This window comes from Cibotium barometz, chromosome 38 (assembly GCF_041138505.1).
Source record: "Cibotium barometz isolate CiBa-2024 chromosome 38, ASM4113850v1, whole genome shotgun sequence".
NCBI classification, from domain to species: Eukaryota; Viridiplantae; Streptophyta; class Polypodiopsida; order Cyatheales; family Cibotiaceae; genus Cibotium; species Cibotium barometz.
Genome location: NC_141083.1, coordinates 21,869,068 through 21,893,659, shown reverse-complemented (window position 1 = coordinate 21,893,659; position 24,592 = coordinate 21,869,068). Strand labels below are relative to the sequence as shown.

General features: G+C 45.6%; 1 protein-coding gene across 1 annotated transcript in view; it reads left to right on the top strand.

The window, feature by feature from the left end:
• Positions 1–515: 515 nt before the first annotated feature.
• LOC147616480 (zinc finger CCCH domain-containing protein 6-like) overlaps positions 516–24,592 on the top strand; it is a 37,218-nt gene continuing 13,141 nt past the window's right edge. The window contains exon 1 of the mRNA XM_086777545.1: positions 516–1,707. Within this exon, the coding sequence (XP_086633671.1) occupies positions 1,570–1,707 (138 nt within the window). The 5' untranslated portion in view covers positions 516–1,569. The remainder of the gene's footprint in view (positions 1,708–24,592) is intronic.

Sequence of the window (24,592 nt, the reverse complement as noted above, 5' to 3'; positions counted from 1 at the left end):
ATAAAGAAACATGTAGTGTAAGAAGAAGGATATATTCATAGTAATTTAAGGGAAAAACCTTTGACGGAGGCCACAAAATTATAATCCAACACTCAGAGCAACTTGTGAGGGGTTGGGGGGGGGCTACGTGCACCACCTATCCAGGAACACCTATCCAGGAAGGGTCTAGAGGGAGTTGGCAAGGGGCGCGTATAGGGGGGTCAATATATACACACCAATTGGTTTTACACAGTGATAGAGCGTTGAACACAAACCCCCCCCGCCCCTGCCCTCGCACCATCATGTGTGCGATAAAGAGACGAACCTCTTACAATTAAAAAAAACCAAAATTTGTAAAATCTATAAAGGGAAAAAAAAAACCTCTCCTCGAATGTACAAAAGAAAAACTATAAAAAAAAGAATTATGAAGGCCTAAATTATCAAAAAGGGAGCCGGTGACAGGTGGGGGGTGTGCTCCATCATAAAAGCAAAGGGCACGTGGCACTCCTTCCTATTGAAGTAAAAAATTAAAACTCTTTTGTAAAGTGAGGGTTCAATCGGTTTTTGCATGCCTTCTTATATGCTATTTTTAAAAACCCTTGTGTCAGTGTAGTGGGTTGCTTGGTTTTTGGATCAACCCTCTGCTGCTGAGCGTGAGAGAATCTTTGTGAGGCCTATGATCATCTGCCAAGGGGCCTTGTGGCTCAGCTTTTCATTATCCTTTTGCTTCTCGCCCAGGTTCTTATGTGCTTTTCCTTCGTCCTTACCCTTTGTTTCTTTGCTTTTTCGCCTTTTTTTAAAGCTCTAAAGGTGTGTTTTTAAGCTGTGCCCTTCACATGCCATGGAGTCCTGCACCCACAGAAAATAACAGTTCAACAAGAGCAAAGCAAATCCTGATGTGGGCTTTTTGAGTCAGTAAAGATCTGCTCAAGTAGTGGAAACCTTGGAGATGTTGGAGGCTTAGAAGCCCTAATTTGAGCTTTGCAATATCCTCCGAGACCCTTGGCCTTGGCTGTTAATCTTTTTTAAACCACAAGGGTCATTTCATCACTTTTGCATTCAGAACCTAAATGAAATTCCATTCTAACACTAAAAGAAGGAAGCCATGCGTAGCAGCTCAAAAAGGAATAGAAGTCATGTAGAAAGCCCAACAAGGAATGGTAGTTATGCTTCTGCTCAAGCAGGTCAGAGGCTCTGCGGATCGATGACGGATGTTTTTTGATGTTTAAACATGGAACCTATGACTGAATCGTAAGAACCCTTGTCTAAGCCACACCAGCATCATAAGAACCCAAGATCAAAGCCAGAAGGACCCATATCAAGATGTCAAAGCTATAATAACCCATGTCAACCCATGTCAAGATCATTAATGTTTCGCAGTTGTTAGCCTTAAAACCCACCAATCCTTTCACAGCATCACAGTGTTGGCCTCTTTAAGACAGTGTCTACAATACAAATGCAGCAAGAACTGAGTCACAAGAAGATACAGCAATGAGTTTTGGGCGCTTACTTTGGGGTCATTAACAAAAGCATTAAGGGTAGCAGTTAGCAGTGTGAGAGCTTCTTATAAGATAAGATCCCGCCACCGTAATGGCTACCATGGCAGCGATCCCGAGTACCATCTCTCCCCTGGCTCAGGTCACCCACCATCAAAGTGCAGCAGAAAAGCGGCAATTCAAGACCAAACTGAAAAATGTGACTTGGGCAACAGAAGATAAGCTATGTCAGGTTGGTCTAACCCCTTCCATATTAGTATTTTGCAATGCAGGGGACGTTTTTTTAAATATATATTTTATTGGGTCTTGAAGGAAAGTGTTGTTCATGATGTTTTAAGTTAACCTATTTCACATCCTATGCAATTCAAACCTTATCATACCTAAAGAAATGCAAATATCATACTTTACGTCGATGTACTTTTGCACCTACCATGATAATTTATGGAATGTACCTCGCATGGAAGCCATACCAGCTGATGACATCTTGGTCTGTTAAGAATATATAGAAAAATTCAAGATATTTAACGATGTGCTGGTGGTTTTTGAATTTTAAAAGCTAGATGTAGGTAGGTCAATGTAGGATGGCTATCAAAATTTATCTGGAGCTCATGAAGTGACCACCCTTGGATAAACATGACCTTATGAGGCATGGTTTACATGGGTATGATTAGCTTGGCTTTGGGACAGTTTATGGTTATGGTATGGTTAGTGTCTCATGAGTATGGTTAGCTTGACACTAAAAACAGTGCACAAAGTTTATTGTGTGACCTGAAAAAAGCAAAGGTTTCCTTCCTTGGGTTTTTGATAGTTTTACACGTGAGTGAAGGTGGACTTGGGGCTGTTTGGCGATATACTGAAATGGGGAGTCTCATCATTAAAGATTTTTTTTAAAAAAAAATAGAAGGGGCTTGGCTTGAAATTTGAAAGTACACTACTCACACACACACTAAATGCCATTGTGAGTTAGTGCAGTGGTAAGAAAGGAGTTTGAGAGTCCCTAGGTGTTGGGTTCAAATCTCCCCCTGCGCAAGCGATGGCATCTCATCCTTTTTTCAAACACCTCAGATTCTATTTTGGCCCTCAACAAGTTCTCTAACAAGCCCCTAAACAACCATGTAAAACTGGGATGCGGGTGCTGAAGTACATCATAGGCACTCAAGCTATTAGCATCGCCTGCGTGAAAATATGCCCAAACATGGTATTTTACCTAGCCCAAAAATGGTTTTTTTTTTTGGTATTATTTGTCTTGCTGCTGGCCGACAGCCCTCTCTGGGCTGACCAGCAGCCCAATCAAATATATAAGCATCGCTTCAACAATACAGCAACACACACAACATATAATCAATACAAGTCGACTTCTGCTGCCGGTGCTTCCTCCGCAACAAACTGAATCATCATCATCTTTCTTCAGCGGCAGGACCCGTGGGCGGCTTCATCTTCAGGCAGCGCCCTCAGTATACCACAGCACCCTGTTTGATCCTGTATGGCGGCGCTCCATCTCCCTGCAGCAGCACCCTGGTCTGTGTACCTGCAGCGCCCTGTGACCTGATCTGCAGCGTCCATACCTCACCTGTCCCTGCAGCACCCAGATCTGCTGTACCTGCAGACCTGTACCTGTCAGCCTCATACCTCGGGACAGCAGCCCTGTCTGCTCAGTCTGACAGCCACCTATTTGGGACAACAGCCCATTCTCTGCTCATCACTTTGATGACATCTACAGCAGCCCATCTTTGCTCACCTCATCTGACACCTACCTCGTGATGGCAGCACACCATCTGCCCAGGACAGCAGCCCTCTCTACTCCTCATATCTGCGTTTCTCCTGCAGTCCACTCATCTGTAGATTTGCGTTTGTCTGCATCACCTCACCTTCGGAGAGCCTTCGCCTCACCTCGACGCGAGCCTTCGTCATCGACCATGCTTCAGCTCTGACCTCATCTTTGCTTCTATGATGGTCTACTATCCATAGTCACCTCACTTCAGAGGGCCTCTTGAACTGGATTTCATTCACCATTATACATTCACTCATTCATCCATTTCATGCTGTGTTGATTTGCTTTGATCTCTCGCACAACTGGTCCATTCGTCCTTTTGCCCTCACATGGTATCAGAGCTATCGTGAGCAAAGGGATTGAAGACCTCGAGAGTACATAGCATGGATCGTCTACTCATGATTCCGGAGGACCAACCTTTGTCACGAGATGTTGATTCTCCTTACTTAGATCTGGACCACACAAGAGGATGGGACTTCTTACTCATTGGAGGGCCCTGTTTGAGGTATTACATTGGGAGACGACCGGCATATCTACACCTACTCATCCTCTACACCTTTGGCATCTCGTCCTTTCTCTCTGAGCTTATTAGACTTTGCTTCCAGAGGGGGATACATGCCTTTAGCCAGTGTGCCAGTACTGGACCTAGTATCCAGCCTCATTTGGAGAGTCTTGCTGCACAATCTAGCCAACAGCCTGGACTTCTGTTTGGTTCTCTCTTAGGGAGGGCAGGTACCACCATAGTCGTCCAGAGATCCATTATCATCAACTCAGCCGGAGACCGTGTCAGGTTCGTATGTACCTTTGAGTGCTTATGTGCCTAACACTACCTAGGTGTTTTCTTCTATAGCAAAGGATCAATATATGGTACCAACTACTACCCTCGATCCTTGGAGTAATGTGAACCTGAATAGAGGAGGGTCTAGGAGCAGAGTACGCTCCCAAAGTACTGGTGTACAAGGAGGTAACATTGTTTTCTCTTCTGGTTCACCTTCTATTTCTGCTCCTAATGTGTGTTTTGGAATATTGCACAACCACAAGCACAAACCCCTCCCAGCCAACCCATGTTTCTTCCTGTTGGAGTTGGCATGCAGCCATTATCGTCCGCACCACCACAAGGATGTGCATATCCAACATGGGGATCTCTCGGCACTTTGTCTCTTGGTACTGTGTCGCCACCCAGCATTCCGGGGTATTAAGTAGTTTACCAACCCATCTCAGGCACTACCCCAGTTCCAGCTTATGTGCCTAGTCAAGGATTTGTGCCTTAGCCAAGTATTCCAACTGTGACGAGTACCCAGCCTTATATCCCATCTTATGGAGTACCCTCGCGAGGTCCTACACCTATGTCAGGTATTAGTGGATATTTTGGAGTTTCACCTAATCCTTACACTCCAGATATGGGTACCAGCCATCCTAGACCCCACCACCTCCTTCCTTTCATGTCTCTATTTTCAAAAATGTTTTCACAAAAAAGACTCGTTTCAATGAGTCTAATTACACCACTTGGGCTAACCTTATGGAATAGGTTTTCACTTCTCAAGGTTCTTGGAACTTGGTGAAGGAATTTGTACCGAAACCCCACCCCTCACTAGCACCTCATGAAGTCATCCGCTATTGGGAAGCTAGAAATGCCACTCCCATGGTGGAGCTCATGCAAGGTTTGTTGCCAGAGTTTCATTCACAACTTCAGCAGTTCCCCTATGTCTTTGACAGATGGGCACACCTTGCAGAGAGAGATGTAGCACGTGATCGCACGCATCGCATTGATCTCAAGCATCAAATCCAAATATTCTCTATCAAAGAGGGGGATGACTTGAACGTCAAGGTTGTTGAGTACCGGCGCCTTAACGTGCAGTACGCCACCATTGGCTCCGCCAAGTCTCAGGAAGACCAAGTCATCACATTACTAAACAAGTTGCCACCTAGTTTCTTTACTTTTGTCACACAGACCATTAGTTTAGAACCTATGCCTAACCTATATGAGTGTGAGTGCCAACTCTTGCACTTCGCTCAGCCGCATCACCAGTTTCACCCCAAGAAGTCATCTTCTTCCTCCTCTACTCAAGAGGGGGTCCTTGTGTCCAATACCACCTCTTCTCAAAAAGGGCAGCAAGGGAAGGAGAACAACAACTCAGGTAATCAAGGCAAACCCCAAGGGAACAACAGTAATCCCAAAAACCCCGCCTTGACACCCACTCCCTACTGGCACAATATTCCCAAAAAGAATAGATTCTGCACTCATTGCCAAATGTCTGGACATGATGATGAGTGTGGCATTAAAGCCAGGGAAAATCGAGGTAACCACCCCAACACCAACACCTCGAATCGCCAAACAACAAAGGTGGCAGCAATGCCCCAAATTGGCGGTCGAGAGAGGGTAATAATCCAACACCTACTTTGCAGGGTTCCCCACTAGGGAACCAACACCAGTGGCGAACCACTGGTTAGGTCGCTCAAGGTCCACTCCCCAGTCAGTTTCCTTTGCCACCTTAGAAGAGATGTCTGATTGGTCATCACTTACACCACATCCCGACTCCTCGGCCAATGTCGCTCAAGTCACATCTGAGGTTGACTCTGGCCACTCTTTCGAAAGGCAGAAGAAACAACGGCCTAGATGAGGTAGTTAGCGTGTGGAAGCTTTTGCCCTTGTTCAGATCTAACAGTTACTTGATGATCCTTCAATGTCCATCATCGAAGCCCATCCAACTCGTCCTTGTGGCCATCCGGTCACTTGGATAGTTGACAATGGGGCTACACAATATATGGCACGCAATGCCGACATTTTCATCTCTCAGCGTCTTGCTAAGAGTAAAGTTCGATGAGGCAACAACACATTGATGCCCATCAAATCTGTTGGCACTGTCTTATTTGACACAAACATAGGTCCCAACCCGGCAACCTTGGACAATGTCTATCTTGTTCTTGACTAGGGCCTCAACTTACTTTCTGTATCCCGGCTGACCCAACTCGATTGTGGAGTTTACTTCAACAAGAGAGTTGTCGAGGTGATTGATGAGACTACCGGTCTTGTTGCCCGAAGGTTAAGCACAGAAGGATGGCTTTATATGGGATCTCTACTTTTTTTATCTCAGCCATCCTCCAAGGATTCTGAGTTTCATTGGGTTCGTGTCTATGTGACAGAGCTCCTTCGGACATTGAACGACTATGACACTATTGCTATGGTCGTCTGCCCTATGACACACTCTATGAGTTGTCTAGAGACCAGTTGGTTGAAGGCACACTCCACCTCAAACTGACAAAGGATGTCTGCCAGCCATGTCAAATGGGTAAGGAGCATCGTACACTGTTCCCACATGATGCTACTCATCGTGCTCAAGGTATCCTCAAGTTGATTTACTTCGACTTGAGTGGGCAATCCCCAACCCCCTCCTTGAATGGGTCTCTCTACTACATGTTGATTGTACATGACTATTCAAGGTACACGTGGGTGTATTTCATGAAGCATAAATCAGATGCCTTCCAATACTTTACCACGTGGGTTTGATTAGTCACTAACCAAATGGGTGTCTCAATTGGGATTGCTTGTAATGACAATGGTGGTGAGTTTATCTCCCATCAATTTACCGAGTTCTTGCAAGAGGAGGGCATTCAATGCTAGCTCGCCTCCACCAACTCCCCCTCACAAGAACCGAACCGTTATGGATATGGCACACTCCATGCTCTTTGCATCTAAGCTGCCTAAAGGCCTTTGGTCAGAATCAAGCAACACTATGGTGTAACTTTTGAACCGTTGTCCCACAGTCGTCGTCCCTCACAGGACCCCGTTTGAGGCATTTTATGGTCAAAAAAGAAATTGTTTTCCATCTCCGTGTCTTTGGGTGTCGTGCTTACACTGTTACATGGAGCGGAAGTATTCATAATTGAGGATCCTGTCACACAAATGCTCACACCGTCTTCTGTATCCTCAGTTTCGCGAGTTTAGCAATCCACTTTATGACTTCAAACTTTAAGAGATTTGAGAGAGAGAGAGAGAGAGATAGAAACTGAACACCGTATGGGGTCCCGAACTACCCACTGAAGGGCCCCCCTATCCCGTTACCGGAATAGTATTTGCTCTTATTGCTTTGAAGAGACTGACGGTGGACTGACGATAAGACAAACGCAAGATCTCTGAGGACCAAGAGTCGGGCTGAACTGAACATGGCTATAGAAGCACCAATGATGACCAATCTCGAGCTTATGCACTCTTCCCAATGGATGTAGGAAGGCTACAAATTTGAGGTTGAGAGAAGGAGCTGATTGGGACTGTTCTAGGCTATGTATGAATGCTGAAAATGAATATGAATGCTGAGTTTTACCTTCACTAAGTGGCTGTAGCAAAACGATGCAAACAAGGATGCTGAAAACTGTATGAATGCTGAAAACGCTAGGTGCTCTGTAGCGTTGACTTATTTGCTTGTCTGCTATAAGCTTTCTGTGCTTTGGTTAAGTGGTCCTTAATTGACTCAATGATTTCGAAAAATACTTTCGTAGTTTTATTAGCCTCAAGAGATGGAGACACCAATCTCGTGAAAAGAGAAGAGAAACGGCGACCAAAGCTACTTCATACGGAGTCCGTCCGACACTCGATGAATGAGTATCGTTCAAGATGACTTGGACCAATGGAAGGCTTACCAGGGATGTACTTCATCATTCCTCCAAATTGTTGGAAGAGTTAGACTCCATCTGGCTTGCCGATCACTCCACGAGGCACTTGTCATGGTTTGAAGCCACTTAAGTGCTTGGTGGTCTGTTTTGACTGTGAAAATCTGTCTATAAAGGAAAGGCTTTCAATGTTTGAGCGTTGTGATCACACCCAAAAGCTCTTTGTGATAAACCGAATAATTCTTTTCGGCGACATCCAACTTTCAATTGTAGTAGGCCACGGGTCTATTGTCCTGCTGGAGAACTGCACCTATGGCTACATTACTTGCATCAGTAATGACCTCAAAAGGTTCATCCCAAGATGGTAACTTCAAAACAGGCGCTTCTGAGGCAGCTTTCTGGAGTGCACGGAATGCATCAGGCGCCTTGCCTGTGACTGAGACTTTTTGTCTACGAGTCTTCACCCCCTTGAGCAAGCCGGTGAGAGGTGCTGTAAGGTTGGAAAATTGGTGAACATGGGTGTTTTAGGCTTGACAAAGACCTACGAAAGAACGGATCTCTTGGGTGGTTGAGGGATGTCCCAATCCAAGATCTCTTGAACCTTTGAGGGGCCCAATCGAATCCCATCGGAACCGATGATATAGCTCAAGTATTGAACCTCTTTAACGCCGAAGATAGACTTTTTGGCGTTTATGTAGAGCCCATTATCTCGCAAAAGTTGCAAGACTTTCTCCACATCTTTCTCATGCTGCTCCGCAATGGCTGAGAATATAAGTATGTCATCAAGAAAGATGAAGACACACTTACCAATGAGGACTGCGAAAATCTTGGACATCATTTTATTGAAGGTTGCGGGTGCATTTGTAAGCCCAAAAGGCATGACTACGAACTCGTAATGACCACGCTCTGTCGAGAAAGCTGTTTTTGGAATGTCAGCTTCAAAAATGCGGACTTGATGGTAACCACTCTCGACGTCGATCTTAGTGAAAAATTTTGCACCGTCTAAACGCTCCAAAATGTACTCAATCCTTGGCATAGGAAATGGTGAGTTTATTCAATGCCTTGTAGTCTACAAATAGGGCATTGTTCTTCTTTTGGATAAATAGGATGGGTGAAACAAATGGTGAGGAAGAAGGCCGAACGAATCCGGCTCGGAGGAGCTCAGATAACTATCTTTCTGGCTCGTCCTCTAAAGTCTGGAAAAGACGATAGGAGAACCTGCTAGGAGGTTCTGATCCAGGGACCAAATCGATATGGTGGTCCTCAGGACGTGATGGAGGGAGACTGGGCGGAAGATCGTCCCTAAGCATAATGTCCTGATGTCTGGACAGGAGGTCTACTAACTGTGGGACTGAAGATGAGATAGGTGCTACCGATGAGGTAGAGGCTCTCCGAGCACGTACATAAAGTAGTGCCCCTTCCACTCCCTTGCGGATAGCTCGTCGGGCTTGGAGGGCGAAATCAATGGGATGCCAAGAATGCTTCTATCCCCACGAATCATGACGGGCTCAGGAAAATCTTTACAGATAGTAAAAGTGTCCTGTCCCCAATCAAGAATAGGCTCATATTGACGAAACCACTGGATTTCTAAGATCATGTCACACCCCAGAAGAGGCGAGACAATGAAATATCATTGGAATGAGGCCTTTTGAACTTCAAAGGTAAACTGCTGTGCCTTTTGAGATATGTGGGTGCGGAGACCAGGTGTGAACCCGTCCACATCCAAATGATACGGCACTAATGTGGAGCTCATCTTGTTAGCCAACTGGGAGAGATGGCATCCTCAGAACTTCCCATGTGAAACAGGACTACAAATTGCCAGCCCTTGGCAGAGCCATTGTCATGTGCACAGTGTGTATCTACTGTGTGCTACACGCACGCAAGACTAGCTTCGAGGTTTGGGGAAGCTTGGAGCTAGGCAGGCTGATTGGCGAGCTGAGTTAGGGATAGACTAACGGGCGGGCACCCAAGTATGGACGAGCGGGCGGGCGCCCAAGTATGGACGCCCGATGATCGGCCAAGAGCCTATAAAAGGGTGGCCAAGGTTAGTCATTAGTCATATAGAGTCTCGCGTGATTTGTGAGAGCTCTATGGTCTGGAGCCTGGATCTAGTGCAGACGTGCACCTGCTTTACGCAGCTGAGGCTGGCAGCAATCTCGAGACCCACGAGGGTAGCTTTGTGGCGGTATGGGGCGTCGCGAGAAGGAGATTGGATGGTACGTCAACCTAGTTAGCTCAGCTCGTGGCTCGGTGGGGACAGCCAAGACTATGGGCTTGCCTACGGCTGTCATGGTTGGGAGGTGAGTCAGGCCTGCACTCCCTTGTTGTTTGTTTGTTTGCAGGTTTCGAGTCTCGTACCAGGAGCGTTCCACGAGGAGATCTGGTGGGGATTTGACACATGCATAACAAGTGCCCAAAGCAAATGGATGGAAAGACCAACGTAGGACCCAAGCCAAAGACAGCTAATCAGTTGTCTTTGACAGGTACGTCAGTTATTGTACTTTCTTGCTCTAGTGCATGTTCTGATCGTCTGTTCAACTCTAAAGTATTTGGCTTGCATGATCTTCTCCGAGTTTATGGAGAAGTGAATGGCCATAAAATTCACATTCTTCTAGACCCTGGCAGCTCACACAACTTTGTTAACTACAAACTTGTGCAGAAATTGAGTCTTGATACGACACCCAGCGATGATACCTATGAGGTACGCCTACCTGCGGGAAGGCAAGTATGGGATCGAAAGGTGGAGATGCTTCCAATCCAGATTCAAGACTACAAAGATACTCTGGAATGCTATGTTATGCACCTAGAAAATGTAGACTTGTTATTAGGGATTGAGTGGTTTAAGACTCTTCAAGTCCAGATAGATTGGTCTAGTCATATTTTTTCTTTTCAGCATAGAGACATCCAGTATAGTATTTTAGGTGATTGTATTCATCCCTCTCAGGGACCTCTTGTAAATACAGTTGATTTTGGAAATATAATGGATTCTTCTTTGTATACCGCTTTCCATTGTGTATTGATTCCACTTTCTTCCTTTCTCATTCCTTTCATGGATGTAAATGAATTAAGTGTGTTTGAAAGCAAAGAATTACAGAAGATACTTGATTCGTTTCAAGATGTATTTCCTAAGGAATTGTCATTAGGTTTACCACCTAAAAGGATAGTAGATCATCGTATTGACTTGATTCTTGGTGCCCATCCTGTGAGTATTTAACCTTACAGGATGAGCCAAGCTGAGGAAGATGAGTTGGCTAAATAACTCGAAGATTATTTGAGGATGGGTCAGATCCGTCCAAGTAAATCACCTTGGGGTGCACCTGTGTTGCTTAGGAGAAAGAAGGACAACACCTAGAGAATGTGTATAGATTACAAGAGATTGAACAAGTTGACAATTAAGAACGGTTATCCTCTCCCTAGATCAGATGACCTGATTGACCGGTTAGCAGGAGCGAAATATTTTACGACGATCGATTTACGTACTGGTTATCACCAGATACGTATTTATGAAAGGCATATCGAAAGAACCGCCTTTCGGACTAGGTATGGCCATTATGAGTTTCTCGTATTACCTTTTGGGTTAACCAATGCTCCAGCCACTTTCCAGCAAATGATGAACGATCTTTTTCGTGAACATTTGGGGAAATTTGTGGTGGTATTCCTGGATGATATTTTGATATATAGTCGTACTCTTGAGGATCATGTTAGACACCTCACGATTGTCTTATCTATTTTAAGACAGAATCGACTATATGCTAAGTTAAGTAAATGTGAGTTTTTTATGACATACATCATTTACTTGGGACACAAGATCACTAGAGATGGATTGAGCATTGACTATGACCGAGTTCAGAAGGTTCTGGACTGGCCTATACCGCGAATAGTGAAACAACTTCGTTCTTTTCTCGGTTTTGTTGTTTTTCTTCGGAAATCTGTGCGGGAGTACTCTCAGCTCACACTACGGATGACCGACTTATTGAAAGGTCGTGGATGTAAGTTAAATCAGCCTATCACTTGGAATAACGATTTGGATGTGGCCTTCAGACTTTTGAAAGATAAAGTCAAGGAAGCACCTATCTTAGCATTACTCGATCCTAGTCGGCCTTATGTTCTTGAAACTGATGCCAGTGACTATGCCATCGGGGCTGCTCTATTTCAAGATGGTAGACCGGTTGCTTTTGAAAGTAAAAAGCTAGACGACACTCCATCTCGGTGGCCAACCCTTGAGAAGGAGCTTTATGCTGTGATTCATGCTCTCAAGGTTTGGAGACATTATTTATATGGCTCCAAGTTTGTGGTATTGACTGATCATCAGTCAATCAAGTATGTGTGTGATGCGGATGATTTTGAGAGGAAGGAAAGCTCGTTGGGCTGAGTTAATGCAAGATTTTGATTTTGAGATCCATTATCGGAAAGGGTCCATGAATAGTGTTGCAGATGCGCTTAGTCGAATTAGAGAGGTGAATACTTTGTCGTTCACCGAGATTTCTACTGACTTATTTCAGTCATTGATAGGGCTTTGCAGGACTGATAGTTATTTTGGTCCATTTTGGCAGAAGATCCAGGACGGGAGCTCATTGATTGACCAAGACTCAATGATTGAGCAGTCTACCATTCAGGCTGCAGGAGGCCAGTGGATGATTCGGAATGGTTTACTATTCTGTAATGACAAAATTTGTGTACCATAGATCCCGGACATTAGGTCCAAGATTCTTAAAGAGTGTCACGACGCCCCTTTTGCTGGACACCCTGGGATACACAGGACACTATCGTTAGTGAAACACACTTTTTATTGACCAAAGATGAAAGGGTATGTAAAAGATTATGTTCTCAAGTGTCAAATTTGTCAGGCAAATAAAGCTGAACGCTTTAGACAGGCTAGGTTGTTGCATTCTTTGCAAATCCCAGGTAATAAATGGGAAAGTATTTCCATGGATTTTATTATCGGATTGCCAAGAACACATCAAGGCCACGATTCTATTTGGGTTGTGGTAGATCGCTTGACAAAAATGGCTAGATTTTTACCGATCCGGAAGACGATTACAGCTACGCAATTAGCACGGCAGTTTATCGAGCAATTGTTTAAGACTATACGGGTTACCGCAGGACATAGTCAGTGATAGGGACTCTTAAGTTTACGAGTGATTTTTGGAAACTTGTTTTTGAGAAGTTGGAAACAACTTTGAATTTGAGTTCCTCAGATCATCCTCAATCTGATGGTCAGACTGAAAGAGTGAATCAGATTTTGGAGGATATGCTTCGAGCATATGTATCCAAAAGCGAGAGTTCATGGGAGGATTATTTTCCTATGTTAGAATTTGCATATAACAGTACTAAGCATACGAGTACAGGTTTTAGTCCTTTCATGCTTATGTATGGTTTTCAACCTAGATCACCTGTTACAGTAGGATTCTCAGGACTTCAGCATGATGTAGCACGTAATTTTTTGCAACATATGCAGGAAATGTTACAAGTTGCGAAGGAATCTATTAGAAGTGCTCAAGACCGAGACAGATTTTATTCTAATAGACATCGTTTACCCAGAGAGTTCTCTAAAGGAATGATGGTATATTTGCGAGTTCCGAAAGATTCCGAGACTTTACGGACATGTCGATCTCCGAAATTATCCCCTAGATATTGTGGACCATTTCGTATTACACGAAGGATTAGTTCAGTTGCATATGAATTGGATTTGCCTTCTCATGTGAAAGTTCATCCTGTATTTCATGTCAGTAGACTTAAGGAAGTACTGGGTGGAACAGACCAGTTAGTTACTCTTCAAGAAATTATAGATGTCGAGGACATGACATTTGTTCTGCACGAATCTGAAAAGATTCTTGGATTTCGTGAAAGAATATTGCGTAATACGCTTATCACGGAATACAAGATCAAGTGGAAGGATCGTGTTGAGGAGGATGCTACATGGGAGACATTGACTACTCTTCAGAGAGATTACCTTGGCTTTTTAGTGAGCTCTTAGAGGAAGGGGAGTATGTCATGTGCACAGTGTGTATCTACCGTGTGCTACACGCATGCAAGACTAGCTTCAAGGTTTGGGGAAGCTTGGAGCTAGGCAGGCTGATTGGCGAGCTGAGTTAGGGATAGACTAACGGGCGGGCACCCAAGTATGGATGGGCGGGCGTCCAAGTATGGACGCGCAATGGCCGGCCAAGAGCCTATAAAAGGGTGGCCAAGGTTAGTCATTAGTCATATAGAGTCTCGCGTGATTTGTGAGAGCTTTATGGTTTGGAGCCTGGATCTAGTGCAGACGTGCACCTGCTTTACGCAGCCGAGGCCGGCAACAATCTCGAGGCCCGCGAGGGTAGCTTCATGGTGGTATGGGACGTCGCGAGGAGGAGATTGGACGGTACGTCAACCTAGTTAGCTCAGCTCGTAGCTCGGTGGGGACAGCCAAGACTGTGGGCTTGCCCACGGCTGTCATGGTTGGGAGGTGAGTCAGGCCTGCACCCCCTTGTTGTTTGTTTGTTTGCAGGTTTCGAGTCTCGTACCAGGAGCGTTCCACGAGGAGATCCTATGGGGATTTGACAGCCATAAGCTCGGATGAGGCTTTTTTGCGCAGCATTGCTCTCACCCTCCTACTTAGCATCAAATACCACGGATGGCATAGGATGTATAGAAGGTAAAAGCTAAACTGCATTTGTGGTAGTAGGCGGGGCTGGAGGAGTTGGAGATGCTGTGGCAACTGTGGCAGAAGGAGCTTTGGAGGCTTGCTCCACTTGCCATTTGTGGCAATCCTTCTTACCATGCCCTATGGTATGACAGAAAAAGCATCTGTTTTCTGACTGGTATTTCCTTTGCTCCTTTGGAGGAAGATAACCTCCAGGCTCCAGTGATGCTTGCTTTAGCCTTTTCCTCAGGGGTTTTCTTAGGATTGGATTCCTTATTCTTCTTACCCCCTAAATTAGAGCTATTACTGTCGTCCTTTGTAGCATCTTTAGAAGATGCATTACCTTTACCTGGTTGTGCAGCAGTTTGCTGCTGTTGCGGTTTGGTACTGGATTGTGACGACTGCTTGGGCTTGCCTCCGTTCATCTTCATTTCTTCATTTTGAGCAAGAGTCAAAGCCTAGTCATATGTATTGGGTTCAAAGTTGCGAATTGTGAACCAGATGTTGGGATCTAATCCACGAATGAATTGATCTATCTTGGCTTGCTCAGATAACCCTAACTGTTGTGCTAAAGTTATTACCTTTTCTGAAAACTGAAGCACTAGTGACCCATCCTGTTCGACTCTATAAAACTCATCTGCCCCGGGAGAAACTCACCCGTAAGGTGGGGAGCCGCTACGTGGACTCTGTCTCGAGGATCTGTAATCCTAGCTAATGGAAAATGAGCAGTAAATTGATGAATAAATTGATTAACTGCTAAATGATCACATTGCGTGCCGATGTTCAGAAATATAATCTTGTCGATCTTGCTGATGCCATACGTTACGCCAAGCGCTTTGCAGACATTAATTCTCGAAATTCGGCCTCTTTTGGTCGAGCTAATGCCTTTCAAAAAGCCAATGGGTCTCGTATGAACCGAGATAGTGAAAGAGAATCTTTTGGCACTTCTACCTTCCGGCCTAATTCCCAATGGAATAATTCTCAACAACCTTGTCGACCAGAAGGATCGTCCACTTTTCAGTCCCAACGTCCTCAGTCCTTCTAACCATGCAATTCGGATCATGGACGGGACCAAGGACGTGACCAATCTTGCAATCCTTGTTCTTCCATTGTTTCTTCTGTATGGGATCAACAAAAAACAGGATTGTGCACAATTTGCAATGGACCTCATCGTTGGTTTAAGTGTCCCAAAAGACCAACCCATCAATAGAATTCTAATGCTGAACCCTCCACTTCCGAGGAGAAACCCTGAGTTGCTGACAAAAGAAAGCGTGTGGTTAATCACCATGTTGTTGCACATGCTTCGGTGATCACCGCTACCGCCACAGCTCAATCTGCCTCTTCATCATTACCCCAGCGGTCTACTCAGGTTTTGGTTCTTCAAGGTTCTATTTCCAATCACCCCATTCATGTGCTCATAGACAGTGGGTGTTCTCATAACTTTGTGGGAACCACCTTGACCCAGAGATTGAAGATTCGGACTTCTCAAAGTGCTGTTATTTATAAAGTAGAGCTTGCCGATGGTTCCACATCCTTGTGTAACACCGTTGCCAAACGCCTCTCCTTTCGAATTCAGCACTATTGTGACAAATTGGATTTCCAAGTCATGTCTTTGGCACATTATGATATGATTCTTGGTCAAGAATGGTTGTACCAATATGATCCCCTCATCAGTTTCCAGAACCATTCCATACAATTTGCTCAAAATGATAAGCTTGTGGCACTCGAAGGCATCAGAGACCAACCCTCTACACCAACCCTTTCAGCTCTTTAAGCAAAACGGTGGGTCCACAAGAGTGGTTGTTCCTCAGCACTTTTAATGGTCTATTCGGCCAAAGATCCTCCCGAGGACATGGATACGAAGATGATGTACCTCAAGCAACCTTTCTTTGTTCCATACTTGGATCTTTTTTCTCAGGAGCTTCCCGCAGTTCTCCCACCTCGACGACCAACTGACCATGCTATTGATCTCCTTCCTGGCAGTGCTCCCCCTACTCGTGCTCCATATTGAGTTTCTTTTACGGAATCTCAGGAGATACAATGACAACTTACTGAACTTTTGGAGAAAGGACATATTCGACCAAGCAAAAGCCCTTTTGGAGCTCCAGTACTTTTGGTAAAAAAGAAAGATAAGTCTATGCGCCTTTGCATCGACTATCGTGTCCTTAATAAGTTGACTATCAAGAATAAGTTTCTCTTCCGTGCATTGATGAATTGTTTGATCAATTGCTCCATGCAAAGGTCTTCTCCAAAATTGATCTAAGTCTGGATATCATCAGATTCGCATTTACGAAGGTGATGAATATGAGACAGCTTTTTGCACAAAATATAGTCATTATGAGTATCTGGTCATGCCATTTGGGTTAACCAATGCCCCTGCAACATTTATGAGTCTGATGAATGATCTTTTTCGTCTTTTTTTAGACAAGTTTGTTATTATCTATCTTGATGACATCTTGGTGTTTAGTTGTAATATGGAAGAACACAAGGCACATCTTAAGATCGTTTTCCAGGTGCTTCGTGACAATGCTCTTTACATTAATCCAGGCAAAAGTGAATTCTTCAAGACATCCTTGGAGTACCTTGGACATGTTGTTTTAGTAGATGGTATTTCTGTGGATCCGAAGAAAATACAGGTTATTGTCAATTGGCCAACTCCCACAAACATCCATGATGTTTGTTCTTTCTTGGGACTTGCCAACTTCTATCACACAAAGGTTCATCGATTTTTAGAAATAACTGCTCCTCTCACAGAACTTTTAAAGTCCGCTCCTGCATTCAAGTGGACTGAAGCCGCAACTCAAGCTTTTGAAAGTTTAAAGACAGCTTTGACCACAACTCTTGTTATGGCTATTCTTGAACCTACTCTCCCTTTTGATGTTTATACAGATGCTTCCGATATGGCCATTGGTGCCGGCTTGACGCAACAAGGATATGCTATTGCATTTGACAGTCATAAGCACTTTGCAATTCAAGTAAGATACCTAGTATATGACAAGGAATTTTTGGCTATTATTCATGCCTATCATGCATGGAAACATTATCTCCTTGGTGCGGATTTAGTGGTGAAAACAGATCATCATTCTTTGAAATACATCTTCACGCAGCCAGTTATGAATGCTAGGCAAGCGCGTTGGGTCGAATTCTTAGCCAATTTTCATATGACAATTGAGTATGTTTCTGGTTTTAACAATGTGGTTGCGGATGCTCTCAGTTGTATGCTGCCAGCTTCGGTCTTGGCTATTTCTATAATTGAAATGGATATACTCAAAGTTTCAAGGATCCTTATTCAAAGGATCGTGATTTTGGAAATGCATTTCGAATTCTCAATTCTGAGAATACAACTCCTTCCGAATTGAAGATTTATGCAGCATATACATTAGTGGATGGTTTACTATATTATCAGGGTCGTATTTGTGTACCTCATGATACTCATGCTCGAAGAGTCTTGGTGAAAGAACATCACGAGGTCACTTATGCTGCACACCCAGGCATCAACAAGACGTATCGTCTTTTGACGGCTACATACTATTGGCCTCAAATGAAGCAAGATGTATTAAGTTTGTCACAGCATGTCTTTCGTGCCAACGTATGAAAGCTAGCAGACAAGTTCGAGCTGGTCTTCTTCAACCACTTCCAGTTCCCAATGAACGTTGGGAAAGTATTAGTCTAGATTTTATCACTTCATTGCCATGTTCTTCTAAAGGCAATACACAGATTCTTGTGGTGGTTGACAGATTTTCTAATATGGCACATTTCATTCCGTGCAAGAAAGCAGCTCAGGCTTCGGATATTGCAATACTGTTCATACATTATAGTTTTTGATCGAGATTCAAAGTTTACAGGACATTTTTGGACTTCGATATTCAAGTCTCTTGGTACGAATTTACTCTTTAGCTCTGCTTATCATCCACAAACAGATGGACAAACGGAACGAGTTAATCAGATTCTGGAAGAAATGCTGTGTCATTATGTTCAATCTCGATTAGCTTCATGGGAAGAGTATTTACCTTTGGTGGAATTTGCTTATAATAATTCTTATCATTCAGCTATTGGAATGACACCTTTTCAAGTAGCTTATGGCCAAAGGTATAAAAGGTCAAGGTGCTCATTGTGTAGATTCATTCACCCCTTTATGGAATTGATCCTTAGGGTCCCAGTTAGGGACAGATTTTGGTGATATTCACCTTTTCCAAGAGGGCAGCCAAGGGCTGCAGATTAGGAGTATCTTTTTGTACTATATTAATATATTGAATTTCTAGCATCTCTCTCTCTCTCTCTCCAAGAGAAACTCGAGGCCCTCGAGATGGCAATGAAGGCATTAATCAAGGAGAACAAGAAGACATCCGATTCCAACCTCAATGAGGTGGAAAACAAACTACACAAGCACATCATAGCTCTCGAAGCACGGGTCACGAACCTCGAACAAGAGAACACGGCACTCAAGGAGGAGGTGAGTGCATTGAAAGTGGAAATGGTAGCCATCAAGAATGCTGAGAAGGAAGAAGGGGAGATCAATGACAACACTCTCACGGCCATCAAAGAAGAGATCTCCAAGGAGATCACAAAGGACATGGAGGGAAAGCTCGAAGCCAAGCAGTCAGGATGGGTCGAGGTGGTGAAGAAGAACATCCGTAAAGAAGTGAGAGAGGAAACTCAAAGGGAAGAAAACCAAATCATTCACACCACCATTGAGGAGGAGAAGATGAGGCATGCCCGCCGCCTCAACATTCGAGTCACAGGTATAGCCGAGACACCCGACTCCACTCCCGAGAAAGATGGACAGCTTCTATGCATGAAGCTCGGCTACAAGGAAGAGCACCCTCTCCCCTTCACCAAAGCATGGAGAGCCGGGAAAGACTCAACACGCAAGCGAGCCCTCATCCTACAGTTTGCAGGAGAGACGGAGAGGGTCACCTTCATGAGGAAGAGGGTTATACTACGGGGTTTAGAGGGAGCTCCTATTTTCTTGGATGATGATCTCACGAGGATGCAGCTTGAGCATAGGAGAACTTGCATGCCACGAGTCTTACACGCGAGGAGAGAAGGCAAGAAGGCCTTCTATCGAGATGGTCGGGTCATCATTGATGGCCGGCCCATGGATTAGCGGTTTGGGGCCTATGGGACACAGACCAGGCCACTGACAGAGATACACATAGCAGTATGGAACTGTAATGGTTCACTATGGGTGCAGCCTGGACGACTGGAGCATGTTATGGTGGGGAGAGACATCATACTTCTGACAGAGACACATCAGAGCCCAGAGAGAGGGCTACCTCGAGTAGAGGGATTCCAGTGGGAGTCAGCATACAGGAGGACCACACGCCAGGGTACCTCGAGAGGGTCGGGGGGAGTAGCAGTCCTATTCAGACGAGAGCTACAGGGGAGACTGAGAGTGGTAGCACAGGATCCAGAGGCCAGATACATGTGGATCAGCTTACAGCTCTCACAGGACAGGGTTATATACATAGCTCTATGTTACTTTTCTCCATCAGGATCCTCCTATGTCATTACAGAGGACATGCCACAGGAGGAGGAGATAGGAGCCTCGCCATACACTTGTCTGTCAGAGGAGATTATGCATTATTCTACACTAGGGGAAGTATTTCTTACGGGCGACTTCAATGCCCACACACAGAGCAGACAGTGTGAGGTGTATGACTATGATGACATGGAGATCCTCCACCCTGTGGATCCAGAGGAGATAGGGGCTAGTCGGGCATCAGAGGACACTGGACCAGACAGAGGACATTATGGGGACCACTTACTAGAGTTGGGAGCCAGGCATCGTCTCGTTATTTATAACGGGATGCTACGGTGGCCGGGATCAGGAGGGCTGACATGCTTCCCACATGGGGGTCATACACGGACCGGAGGCACGGTGGTAGACTACATTATGGGGTCTTTGGAGGCATCACAGCTTGTCACCTCATTCTCCATTCCACCTCGTCCTATTGGGGCAGATCATACATACTTGGCATTTTCACTAGCCGGATCACCAGTATCACCAGCCCCCCACATACCGACGCCACACACTACCATCTACTTCACACATGACATGGCAGACATATACACTGGCAGAGTAGAGGATGGGCTCCTACTCATGGATCCCCTGGCATCTATGGATACCATTACAGCCCAGCTCGCATCACTCCTACACACGGCTGCATTACAGAGCTTCCCACATCATGTACACTCAGGAGAGCCTGCGAGACCTGGGACTATGCCCCAGAACAGATGGTATGATGACGAGTGCAGAGCCCTATACTCACGACTCCGCATACAGAGAGCCTTGGGAGCCATCACAGAGCAGGAGTCGAGGAGAGAGATGAGGAGACTTACTCGCCGCAAAAGGCGGGCCTTCGCAGAGATACAGGAGCTAGAGATCTTTCATTTCTTCATGAGTAGAGATAGCCCTGTCTCATGGCGGCACTTCAGAGAGCCCCGGACCCCGACACCTATTGCAGACCCACAGACATGGCACACATATGCAGAGGGTCTATACCATGCCCCACAGCAGCCACCTATACCTCAGCCACAAGAGCCTCGACCTACCACAGCTAGCTTCTTTACCCACTCGATAGTACAGGAAGCTATCCGCCGCCTACAGCATGGACGGGCCGCCGACCATATGGGCCTGCAGGGTGAGCATCTCATATATGCAGTAGATTCTTTAGCTCCTTTTCTTGCACACCTGTTTAACAGGGCACTAGCAGAGGGTTTGCCTGCGGAGTGGACGATGCACACCATTGTGCCGATTCACAAAACAGGGGATATGCTCGATCCGAGCAACTACAGGACGGTTATGGTTGGCCACGTGCTGGCCAAACTCTATGGTGCAGTGCTGGAGCAGGAGCTTAGCTTATATGCTGAGCGAGCAGGTTTACGCTCATCAGGGCAGGCAGGCTTCAGGAGAGCTTTCTCTACCACTAACCATGTATTCACTTTGAGATGTATGATTGATCAGGCCAGAGTGAGGAAGAGAAAGCTCTATTGCTGCTTTGTGGATTTCCGCAAGGCATTTGACACAGTACCACGAGAGAGGCTCTTTCAACGCCTGCAGTCTCTTGGCATACCAGCAGATATGACATGGGGCATCTATGCATTATATGAGCAGGTTTTTGGGCGAGTCAGATGTCCAGGAGGTATGTCCGAGACTATTGCTAGCACCATTGGTGTGAAGCAAGGATGCCCACTTTCCCCCACGCTATTTGGGTTATACATTGATGAGGTGGCTGACTTCATTACACGGGGAGGCGGAGATGGAGTTGATTTAGCAGGTACCTCAGTACATATTATGCTCTATGCTGATGATATTGTATTAGTGTCTGAGTCCCCCGGTGGTCTACAGCAGCATCTACATGCACTCCATGATTTCTGCACACAGAGGGGTCTTACTATGAACCTTGGGAAAACCAAGGTTATGGTCTTTCATACATCGAGACAGGGCAGGAGTCAGCTGACATTCACTCTCGCAGGATGCCAGGTGGAGGTGGTGACATCATACGTGTACCTAGGGGTTACCTTCTCTGCAGCAGCCACACGCTTTACCATGGGTTCAGCAGCCAGAGCTAGATTGACACGGGGATATGCAGCATTGGCTATGCTAGAGAGACAGTGCCACCAGGCGCATTTTCAGGAGCCCCGGACGAAGGGGTGGCTATTTGACACATTAGTCACACCGGCATTGATGTATGGAGCAGCAGTATGGGCGCCAGGCCTTGCTACCACCCATTGGTGGACACAGATAGAGAGACCACAGGCCCTCATGATGGCACGCATGATACGCAGCAAACCGTCAGTACCTCATGACATTATCCGAGCAGAGTTTGCTGCGCCTCCTATGATGGTAGAGGCCATATTTCAGACTATATGCCTGCTAGACAGATTCAGAGAGATGCCACAGGACAGATTATCATACAGAGCTTTTCAGGCATCTAGACAGTTGGCTGAGGCAGGAGACAGAGGATCATGGTATGCACAGGCCACACATTGGTTCTCACAGCATGGCCTAGACATGGATCATCTACCACCATTCCAGTATGACAGGGATGCACCACATATCCGTCTCTCTCATAGTGAGAGGAACAGAGTATTGAGACAGGATCTATGGCAGCTCTATACACGAGAGACATGGATATCGCCTACACAGCCTCTTCCACCGAAGATGCTATACTACAGAGATCACTTCATGAGTATCACTGATGATGGATTTATAGAGAGGCCTAGATACATGGAGGACTTTTTACCACACGGCTCCCGAGTGGCTATTGGTCAGCTCAGAGTTTCATCACACCGATTGGAGATTGAGACTGGCAGAGCAGCACGGATCCCCCGAGAGGAGAGGGTATGCAGATTGTGCAGAGAGGAGGTGGAGAGTGAGGAGCATTATGTATGCAGATGCAGAGCATATACAGCCATCAGAGAGAGATATCCCATTTTATTCAGAGAGCCACATTCCCTACGCCAGATCTTTGAGGCAGCAGACCAGCGCATACTGGGGAGATACATTCTAGACATACAGCGCCACAGAGAGACATTATTACAGGCTCAGACAGCTCCAGAGGGGGGGCGACAGACACAGATTACTACATTTTTTCAGAGATCCATACCCCTCCCAGCCCCTACACGGCAGGGAATTACTCTCCAGAGAGCAGAGACACTTAGAGCCCGCAGGAGACAGAGGACACCTGGCTTTCGGACACCACGCCTATACCAGAGAGAGATGACAGAGATCAGAGCTCAGTTTCACAGAGAGGGTGAGGAGCGACTGGCTCGCTTCAGAGCACACCCAGGCATGTTCTTCAGGGAGCTGTGGACACCCCCTTCACTGATGTATACCATTTTATACCCCCAGTATGGTACAGGATGGAGCTAGCTAGGTTGCATATCATGATTGTATACTCCATGCATATAGCTTTGCATTCTCCTAGTAATAGAGCTCCATCCCCTACACACCCAAATTCAGCTTTTTTATTCAGTACTTTTTCATTTTGTTGGGATGACAGAGGATACCCCATACATGTACTCCGATTTGTCTCATAGGCCGAGTTCGGTCTTTTGGAAGACGTTAATAAAATCTTTCTTTCTTTCTTTCTTTCTTTCTCTCTCTCTCTCTCTCTCTCTCTCTCTCTCTCTCTTCATGTTTGCGTTTTGCATCAGCATGTTGCCAGTGGTGTTTAGGGCTGAAAGAAGACCCCCAGAGCTTTCGCGTGTTACATTGGCATCAGAGCATTAGGCTCAGCAAAGCTAAACACTGATTCAGTCCCATATGACGGTGTACAGGTCCAAGGTACAGGAAAGTACACGGATGCGAAGCCCAAGGCAAGGAACACAAAATCGGGAAGAGCTCCCAGGAGGTTTGTTGGTGGTATTCCAGAAAGCCAGAGGGGATGGCAGTCCTGTGAGCCAGATAGGTTCTCGGGCAACGGTCCCAAGGGAGGATTATCCTCCAAGGGATGATGTGAGAGTGCCAGACTCATTTCTCAGGAATGAAGACCAAGACAATGTTCAGAGTCAAGGCAGGAATGGATTGTAGACTAGATGGAAACATATGCATAGATCTTAATATGAGATAGAGTGGTTTTGGAGACCGGGCCGGGCTTTCAGAGAAAAGGGTTGCCAGGGATGGATGGATGATAGAGGGACTTCGGGAAAAGATTGGGATGACGACAGTTATCCAAGAATAGGTTGGAATACCGTCATCAAGTTTAGCAGAGGGGGATGTCATGTGCATGAAAGATGCCATGGACATTCTCGGATGCTGGTCCAGAAGAGGCAGCCAGATAAAGAGTATGAGAACCAGATAGAACCAGGATTTATGGAGCACAGAGTGCAGATTAGCTAGTATGGATTGGGAGAAGGACAAGGATGCATAGCAGAGCTGTCGGCTGATCTAGATAAGACTCCAAGAGCTGTCGGCGGCTGCAGGCATATCTATGTTTATAGATTTTATGATTATTTTTGTCCAATAGGCTGTTCAACTGCTAGTCGGCTAGCACTCCAAGAAGTCCAAGAGGGTATAAAAGGCCAAGGTGCTCATTGTGTAGATTCATTCACCCCTTTATGGAGTGGATCCTTAGGGTCCCAGTTAGGGACAGATTTTGGTGATGT